Below are 10074 nucleotides of genomic sequence, written 5' to 3'. Positions count from 1 at the left end.
TTTCACCTTATCCATCATTTTCAGCGAGTCGCTAACAATGGAAGTGAATGGGGCCAAATTTTGTAGAATTTACAGTAGAAGTGAATGAGACCAATATTCAAAGGATTTGAAAGAAGAAACATATAGTTCAGAACTTTTAAAAATTAATTTACATTAATCTGCTGTTAAAACTTATGTATTATTTGAGCTGTTAAAGGGATAGTATACTCAAAAATGAAATTTCTGTCATTAATTACTCGCCTTCATGTCGTTCCAAACCTGTAAGACCTTCGTTCATCTTCGGAACACAAATGAAGATATTTTTGATGAAATCCGAGACATTTCTGACCTGCATAGACAGCAACGCAACTGAAACATTTGATGTCCATGTGACATCAGTGGTTCAACCATAATCTTGTGAAGCTACAAGAATAATTTTTGTGTGCAAAGAATAAAACTAATTTATTCAACGATTTCTTCTCTTCCGGGTCAGGTGCGTCGTGGTACTCTCATGACTGGCGACGGAGACTGACCCAGAAGATTGTTAAATAAAGTAGTTATTTTTTTCTTTGAGCACAAAAAGTATTCTCGTAGCTTCGTAAAATTACGGTTGAACCACTGATGTCACATGGACTATTTTAACGATTTCCGTACTAACTTTCTGGGCCATAAAAGGTTTCACTTGCGTTGCTGTCTATGCAGGGTCAGAAAGCTCTCAGATTTAATCGAAAATATCTTAATTTGTGTTCCGAAGATGAATGAAGGTCTTACGGGTTTAGAACGACACGAGGGTGAATAATTAATGACAGAATTTTCATTTTAGGGTGAACTATCCCTTTAAGTTGTTTAAATCATTTTTATGGTTGTTTTAGGTGTTGTTGTCATGGACGAAGTTGTAAAATTGCATATGACTTTACACAGAAAAGGTTTTTAAGTAATTTTTCACACTAAAAATCATGTTTGCACATATGTATTGTGTACATCCTGTGGCTATACTATTGAAACAGTAAGTACTTTAATGTTTACAGATTGGTGCCTTACTGTAATGTACTTTAAATTAGTAAGTAAATGAGGAACGTGTGGAAATAAATTTTTGTGGTAATTACACCTCAAATAAAGTCAATTAGGCTTAACTTGTACCGAACCCAGAATATTCTTTTAATGATTCACAAATAAGAGAGAGAATCTGCCCCCCTCTGTGGCTCTACATGATGGTGAGCGCGCCGAAAGTCATCCATCTATCTTACGCTTGACGTGCTCCACCTTTCCGCCCATCTGTCCGTGGCTGGAGATATGGTGGTGTGGGGGCGGATGGGGTGGAGGTACTGGCTGTCACGCAGTTGGGCAAGTGCAGGGCATCTGGCCATGGCCTGAGGACTCAGGCAGATCTTGAGTGTAAAGATCTTGTCATCTCCCGGATGGGTAAGCGAGCTTTGAGCGGATGGGGGAAGCCCTCTGTTTGTGTCAATTTTAATGTGTTCTGCTTGTGCAAATGTGATGGATGTGTAAAGTTAATGTAACGTACATGTTGGACCATGCAGTCGTCGTACAGAAAACCAGGCATAAATGAATCCGTAATTAAATAAGTGCATTAATGCTTTAAAACGGGCTACATTTATCCCAGCGACGAACTATGATAGGAAGGAGTTTTATCAGCATGAACCCGTCTTTAAAGCACATTTGGAACGAACATGAGTTTACATCAAATCTCTGATCTTCCTGCGGGCGTATGGCAACGGGGAAGTTGTTTTAAGTGCGGAAATGGCTTAACTTGATTTAACTAACAGCTTCCACATAGCCCGCTACTTAAGATGCGAGGCCGGCTTAACGCACTGGATTCGTATCAAACCCAGAGTCATATACTGTACAGGAAGAGTGCTGTGTTCACTTGCCATCTCAAGCCCTGCCACTCAAAGTCAATATCCCAGAATGCCTGCCGCACTTAATTTCATTTTCATGTAGTGACAGATGCATTGCGTGTTGATCCACTGGTACTTTTTTTTTCATTCTCATGTGATTTGATTTAAATTTTTACAGCACACACACCTCTGTTATGTTTCCTGGGAGATTATTGCATCCAGAGGGCTGAAGCTACACCAGGCTTATGCATTATGTGAGAATATAGCGCACAGATGTAGCCAATGTCAATTAGGCCTACTTAATTAATTCTTTTTTAGTCATAGCTTTTGCCATTTGATGGCTTTCACCTTCATTGACAAAATCAAAATGCATGTTTTGCCTCTTGCATCTAACAGCAGCAGTTCCCTTGCGAGGTCATTGACCCGTAGTCCATGAGTCTGGCAAGAGAGACTGGTTTAAAAAAAGAGAACGAGTATGATGGAAGAGGAAATTTGTTTCCCTCAGGAGCGGAAGCAGAGAAAGCCGAGACAGTTCTTTTGCCCCCAGAGCCACATCTGTATGGTGTCTTGGCAAGGGTCTCCATCACATTGCCTCTACCTGGCTATCCATGATCTTACATATCACAGCCAGCTCTTTTATTCTGAGAGCGAGAGAGAGAGTGAAGTAATGTTACTGGCTTTGCTGGTCTGTCGTCTTGTTTTTATGTTTTGGCAGACTGCGCCATGACGCATGGCCTTGCATCTCATTACAGCAGGAGTCTGGGGCTCGTCTCTCTAATCAGCGGCTCTGCTTATGTCTTTGGTGTCGGACCTGGGGAGAGCAGCGCCGGTCCCATGTTTTCAATAAAATCCCTTCGATGGGAGCTTTTCCTCGGCTGAATCAAAGACTCTGTGTGCCACAGGGCATGAACTGAGGCAAAAATGAAAGTTCTCTCATTGTTTACTCACCCTCTTGTTGTATCAGACCTGTTTTGCTTTATTTCTTTTGTAGAACACAAAAAGAGACGTTTAGCAGAGTGTCCAAGCTGCACGTTTCCATACAATGAAAGTGGATGGGGATCAAGAGCTGTTGAGCTCCAAAAGAAGATCATAAACCCAGTAAAAGTGGTTTATTTAGGTTGTTACTCAATGAAAATGTTTCTTAAAAGCTGTGGTTACCAATCACTTCCATTGTATGGAAAAGAGCAGCTTGGGCATTTTGCTGTAAAAATGGCAGTTATTGTTGAATGGATGATCTTTAGCAAATTGTTTAAGCAGTGTAGCGAAGGTTTAGTTGTTTTGAACCACTCGTCGCTTTTTTTCCCACCTCCTTGAGACAGTTTTTACATTTTGTCTGTCTGCCAGCTCATCTAGGATGATTTAATAATTCATTTGTTTAGTTTTTTTTTCTGTTTGCAGCATTTTTTTTCTTTATTTGTGATGGATGAAGGCAGTGGAAATAACAGGGGAAGTAAACAGTGCACATTGACGGTTATGTGACTTAGCAGCAGTGAAATATTTCCATAAACATGAGTGCAGAGATTTATAGTCAGTCAGTTTTCATAGAGCTCTAATTTATAGTAATACCCTGCATAGATATTATCTGTCTATTATTTACACTTTTAATTCAAATTTACTGCATTTTAAGCATCTGTAGGGTGTGCATGAATGCATTTGGATGCCAGTAATGACCATATTGCCCGTTACACAAATGAGGTTGCCGTTTGTTAAATCTATTTCAGCAAATTAGCTGGAAACAGACCACCGTAAACAGCTGTTGCTGTTGGACTCAGGCGTCTGTGTGTCCCTCCCGCTTGTGTGTTTGCGTGAATGTGTGTGAAGGAGAGGAAGAGGGGGAGAGGAGACTCATTGTATTGTACTGACCCGTTTTTGTCTCACAGGCTTAACCCCTGCTCCTCTCTAGATTAATTTTGCATGTGTTTGTGCTTTATGGTAAGGCGTGGGCTGAGGGGATTTACCCTGTTTGACACCTCCTCAAATACAGTGTGGGGATTGTCTTCACATTGTGCTTGCAGGATTGTCTGTCGCCTTCTGATCATGAGGGGAAGGGGGTGATGGTCCAGGTGGCCATGGCAGGGTCAGTCAATCCAAGGGGTCTCTCTCACCATCTCTCTGGACGTTGGTTTTACAGCTATTGATTCAAACACCCGGCATCTGTGATATGATCTGTTACAGGAAACCTGGTTACAACAGTCATTGTTACTTCTGTTGAATTCCATTTTAAAATAATAATAACAACAACTATAATAATAATAATAAAATTCTACTTTAAAACAGTATCAAAAATTGTATTGTCTTTTTAAAATATCTATTTATATTAGACAGTGCAATATTGTTCATATTATTATTAGTAGTAGTGTTAATAACAATAACAATAATATGTGTTTTGTCAAATGTAAATAAATAAATGTAATTTTTAATTTATATAAAACACAAACAGATTCTCATTGTTGATATTATAATCATCACAGTCAATAATTATAATAATAGTATAAATTGTTTTGATAATTGAAAACAATAAAAATATATATATATTTATATTAGACACAATACAATACTTGTTGATATCAATAATAAAATATATTGTGTTGTATTTTAAATGAATAAACAAATAAATAAATGTCATTGCTATCAATAATAATAATGAATTGTTGTAATTTCAATAAATTCATATTTTGTAGATAATCTGTTTATTTTAGACTAGTGCTGTCAAACTATTAATTGCGTATATTTATTAAACTGCGAATATTTAATAATTAATAATAATAATATTACATAGTAAACAAAAACTTTTATTTTGGATGCGATTAATCACGATTAATAGTTTGACAGCACTATTTTAGACACTATGCAATGCTTGTTGATGATGGTTTTATTATTACTGTTATTATTATTGTTGATGATGATGATATGTATTGTGTTGTATTTTAAATAAATAGTTCATTTATGGAACATATTTATATTAGACAATGCTGTACTCTCTGCTGATTTAAATATTATTATTAACAACCACAACAACAATAATAATAATAATAAATAGTATTTACATAATATTGAATATTTCTTTGTATTAAATGGTACAATACTTGTTGATATTATTTTAGCATTACTATTATCAATAATAAGAAGAAGAATATGCATTGTATTGTATTTGTAATAAATAAATAAATAAATACAAACTTGTTTTCGTCCACATCGTAACACACCCAGTACCCTTACATTTCACCCTGATCTGTGTTCATCTCACAGCTGTACTGACTCTTAATCTCTGAGCTTGATTAACCCATCGGCTCTGCATTGCTCTGCCTGCAGCCTGCCCACTGGAGCTCAGACTGATTTAGCCACATTGATGGCACTGTGCCCAGCTTCAGCTTTAGAAAGACCCCCTTAGCCTGTTCTACTGCTGAGAGTTTGCCTAAACACATAGGAATGGGGTGGCACAGTCGATGTTTCATAGCACGTGCAGTACAGGAAGAATGAGTCATACCCTGTTCAGGGCATAACCACCAACTTTTCAAAATTTCACAAATGTTTACTTGCCCTGGGGGTACTCTACGGGTGAGAGATGAGAGCACGCCTGGTCCCGACCCATGAGACGCAACCGGAATGAGAACACGGCAAAGTACTGAAAGAAAACTTCCCTTATGTTCCCCCTTTGGACTGGTAACCCTTGTTCCTTTACGGCACCAGTCACTGGTTGATATTTTCAGCAGGGTGTTTCTTCTCTGCTGGGCTGGTGAAGATTTTGCACATTCTAGATTTATGCAGTGCTTAGTGTTTCCTGCCCTCACCCCAGCCACACTCCTCCGTGTAGCTGCATATCAAACAGGCTGGAGATATTTATATCGTGGTCTCTGAGCCTGAGGCAGAGGCCCTGCTCCTCTACTTCTAGAAGAGAGCAGCTTTGACTCCTCAAAAGCCAGTGGAACCAGGTATCGAGTGCCACTTCTGGAACCTAATTTTTATGTATGTTTATAGCTTTTTTTTTTTAATTACTAAAACAAAAAATGCACCAAACTGCATTGGATTGGATAGTTTGTAGGATTGGCTTAAAAAGCAGCAGTCTGGAGGTTTTATGACTACAACAGTAATGACTTGTTCAATTTTTATAAAGAAAATTGTACTTTGATTTTTTTTCTATTTTTTTAGTGTAGTACCCAGGTGCACAATAGTTTGACATGTTACATCAATCCCTGACAGCCTCCTCTATGCTTGCATCAAATATGCGATCTTGTAACACATCCTACATTATCATTTATTATACAGTTAAAGGGATAGCTCACCCAAAAATGAAAATTCTGTCATTAATTACTCAAGTCGTTCCAAACCCTTAAGACCTTCATTCATCTACTGAACACAAATTAAGATTTTTTTGATGAAATCTGAGAGCTTTCTGACCCTGCATAGACAGCAACGCAACTGACATGTTCAAGGCCCAGAAAGGTAGTAAAGACATCGTTAAAATAGTCCATGTGGCATCAGTGGTTCAACCGCAATGTTATGAAGCTACGAGAATAGTTTTTGTTGCGCAATGAAAACAAAAATCTGAATCAGAATCAGAATGAGCTTTATTGCCAGGTATGTTTACACCTACGAGGAATTTGTTTTAGTGACAGTGCAACAGAATGACAGTGACAAGACAAGACAGATAATATACAAAGAATAATATACAAAATAGACAATGTACAAAATAGCAGAAACACAATATACAAAATAGACAATTTTCTGTGTACAGGTATGTTATGTGCAAATTTGAAATGTAAATAAGTATGTGTGTTAAAGGGTCATGAAACCCCCTGTTTTAGCGCAGGTTAGTTCTCACCAGAGTTTTAAAAAACGCTAAAAAAGTGGGCGTGGTGTGCTGCGGAGTGGAGGGGGAAGAGGGGAGACAGACAACACACACAGCTTCGGGTTCAGACAGTTTCATTTGGCTCCCATCGAGTTAAAAACACAAATAAATGCACAGCCATTTGCGCTCTGCATCGAAAACACATATGAATGCGCTGTTGCACCTCTGATAACTTTTTAAGGCTTATTTTGCGGCGTTTATAAGCCTTTTGACATGTTGTGTCACGGAGCACAACATGCTGTTGTGAATAATTATGCGACGCGTCTTCTCATAGGATAAGAACACGCAGTCTCATGAATAATTTAATTTAATAGACACCGACGCGTCATCGATGTACTAATAGTCCTTTGCCACGATGTAGATTTTAAACCCGGAAGATGAAAATAGCACAAAAAAGCTTAAAATTAACCAGTTTTCTCCAACAGGTAAATTTATCGGATGCTAACATTGTCTTCTATGATGTGTAACACAAACACCACTGCTAAAATCTCAGACAAAGTAAATAAATTATTTTTATTAAATAAATAAATGTATTATAGTGTTGTGTGTTCCTCGTTTTATTGTCAAGTGTTTATGAGATGGATTGCCTGGCCGTTCTGGTTCAAATAAAAACATATTCAACAATTTCTTCTCTTCTGTGTCAGTTTTCACGACAGTACCATGACGCATGTGTGTCAACCATTACGGTTGAACCACTGATGTCACATGGACTATATTAGCGATGTCCTTACTACCTTTCTGGGCCTTGAAAGTGTCAGTTGTGTTGCTGTCTATGCAGGGTCAGAAAGCTCTCAGATTTCATCGAAATTATCTTAATTTGTGTTCCAAAATAAACAAAGGTCTTACGGGTTTGGAACGACGTGAGGGTGAGTAATTAAAGACAGGATTTTCAACTAGGAACTAAATGTTAGAGAAGGAACATACCCTAGCATATTACTTTAGGTGAATAGTATGCGCATTGGTGTGTAAGAGCCCTTGACTGACGGCATCTTACGAACATCAGTTCTGGCCCTGTGAGGAGCAGCACCTAAGCTGAGAGAGCAGTTCATCTGAAGGTCGTGACGGCCTTATTTTCTTTTAATTGAGTTAAGATGGCCAAATAAATGGTCTGCAGACCAGCACAATCATTACCCTCACTCAGCGTCTACACACACACACACACACCGGCCACTCACACGCCACTTACTCGCTTTCACTGTTCTGACAAGTTGAACGAGCAACAGTTAAACACACGTGTTTCTCTTGTTTTTTAAACACATACTTATAGCCCTCGTCTTTTTTTATTCCCGCCATGCTTTTCTTTGATGTTCGGTGAATCTTCGTGGCGGGTTACCTCACATCTTTGCTGGCTTTTTACCGGGATTCTCTTGCTGGTGTTAATGTACAGTCTGTGTTCACCGCTAATGTCTTTAACGGACAGAGAGCAATCCAGCCACGGTGTGACTCTAATAAGCTAATAGCACAGTCTCTTGACAGGTCCATGAGAGTTCATACATTAAATGGATAAACGCTGCCTTTTCTTCCCAATGTGCATTTCTTTCCCACACCACATAGACTCACTCAGGAACAGTGTTGGGGGACGTTACTTTCAAAAGAAACATGTCGAATATTGTGGTATTTATGAAAATTACTAATTACATTTTTTTAAGTTACTTTTATTTTTACTCTATTTAAATTTTTCTATATTTTAAGATAAAACAGCTTTATATATATATATATATATATATATATGTATATATGTGTGTGTGTTTTAATATTTTTTACAGTATTTTTGCAATTTTTTTAATATATTTTTATATAAGTCATATTAACTTTCTTTATTATTCATATATTTTAAGTTAAGAAAATCTATTTCATCATGGGGAATTGAAAGGTTTTCAATGGAATTTGTCAAAATTTTAAAAAAAGTAACCCTCGTTACTTATTTTACAAAGGTGATATGGTATAAGCTTAACAAATAACAAATTTTTGTACTCATTATACTTAAAAAAAAAATAAAAAAAAAAGTTAACTTCCACATTACCCCCAACACTGCTCAGGAATGATGGAATAACTTGCACGCTTGTCAAAGTGTCCACCCGACATTAAACACATGCTTGTTTTTTCTTTCCTTTCTTCCTTTGTGTTTTTGTTTCTCTGCAGGTATATCCTAAAGGACGCTCTTTCTGCCGGTTATCATTTCCGCCTTTCCCTTTTATTATCAATTATTATTATTTCTGCCCTCTTTTTTAAGCATGCACAACCAATCCATCACTCCTCCCCTTTCATCCTCCGTTCCTCCCTTCATTTCCTTCATTGATTTACCATCAGTATGTGTGAGAGTGAAGAAGAAAGGAGTGGAGAGAGGAGAGGCCGGGAGAGAGGAGGGCCACAGCCCAGTGCAACACCCCCTGCCACCGGTGCTCATAGGGGCGCTAGTACAAAATGTGGATCAGAAAGCAACTAATGACCGCTGTGTAACAAACACTTACCTACAGTGCCAGCTGGCTCGTTTTTTGCACCCCTTTGGACTTTTCGGACTAAAAGTTGGCCTCATATAGAGGAGTATTGCACAATACCGAATTCAGGGCTGTGCCACAAAGTAGGTGGCAACAAGTCATGATTTTACTGTGTTCAAACATAGCACAAACAGATCGGTCTTCATTAGTAAATGAATTGGTCTGAAAGAAATAAAAGCCAAATATGTGTGTCTATTAGCTCCCTTGATCTGGTAACATTTATCATCTATAGCGGCGCTTCAACTGGTGCCATGGATGCTGAGCACCCACTGCCAGCAATATGGATATGTTCTGAAATATACAGCAATATTTAAAAAAAGAAAGAAAGAAAGAAAATGCTTTAGATTAGTAAATACAAGTCATGAAAAACACTGGTTCAGTTTCATTATTGCAGTTGTTTAATATATTGATGTTATCCAGTGTAACAGTCTAACAGTGTCCTAACTAGATGCAACACCGTACAGTGACAAGGTATTTCTCCTTTTTTTAATTAGTTTTTGTCCTTACCAGTTTTTCCTGCTTTAGTTTCTGTTGTGCCGTTCTCTCTGTCCATAAAGCCTGTGAGCCTACAAAAATTACATTTCTTAATTTTTTTTAAAGTAGTCTCTTATGCTCACAAAGGCTGCATTTATTAGATTAAAATGCAGTACTGTTATGAAAAATCATTAACATTTAAAGTAACAATTTTCTTTTTAAATATATAAATTTTCCCCCCCTATTATGGCAAAACTGAATTTTCAGCAGCCATAACTCCAGTCTACAGTGTCACATGATCCTTCGGAAATTATTCTAATATGCCGATTTGGTGCTCAAGAAAAATTTCTTATTATTGTCAAAGTTAACAACAGTTGTGCTGGTCATTTTTTTTGTGTAAACCGTGCTAATTTTT

At 37.6% G+C, this 10074-nt stretch overlaps 1 protein-coding gene across 3 annotated transcripts in view; it reads left to right on the top strand.

Annotated features, from left to right (window-relative positions):
• bcas3 (BCAS3 microtubule associated cell migration factor) overlaps positions 1 to 10074 on the top strand; it is a 232095-nt gene that overhangs the window by 124889 nt on the left and 97132 nt on the right. Inside the window, exon 23 of one of the 3 annotated variants that reach the window (XM_016556990.1) lies at positions 8830 to 9397. The exons of the other annotated variants lie outside the window; for them this stretch is intronic. Coding sequence (XP_016412476.1) covers positions 8830 to 8840 — 11 coding nt within the window. The 3' untranslated portion in view covers positions 8841 to 9397. Of the gene's footprint in view, positions 1 to 8829; positions 9398 to 10074 lie in introns of those variants that run through there. 3 annotated transcript variants of the gene reach the window in all.

The sequence above is a fragment of the Sinocyclocheilus rhinocerous genome, unplaced genomic scaffold (genome assembly GCF_001515625.1).
Source record: "Sinocyclocheilus rhinocerous isolate Xijiao unplaced genomic scaffold, SAMN03320098_v1.1 scaffold166, whole genome shotgun sequence".
Lineage (NCBI taxonomy): Eukaryota > Metazoa > Chordata > Actinopteri > Cypriniformes > Cyprinidae > Sinocyclocheilus > Sinocyclocheilus rhinocerous.
The sequence above is the reverse complement of the archived record's forward strand: the minus strand, read 5'-3'. Positions and strand labels throughout refer to the sequence as shown.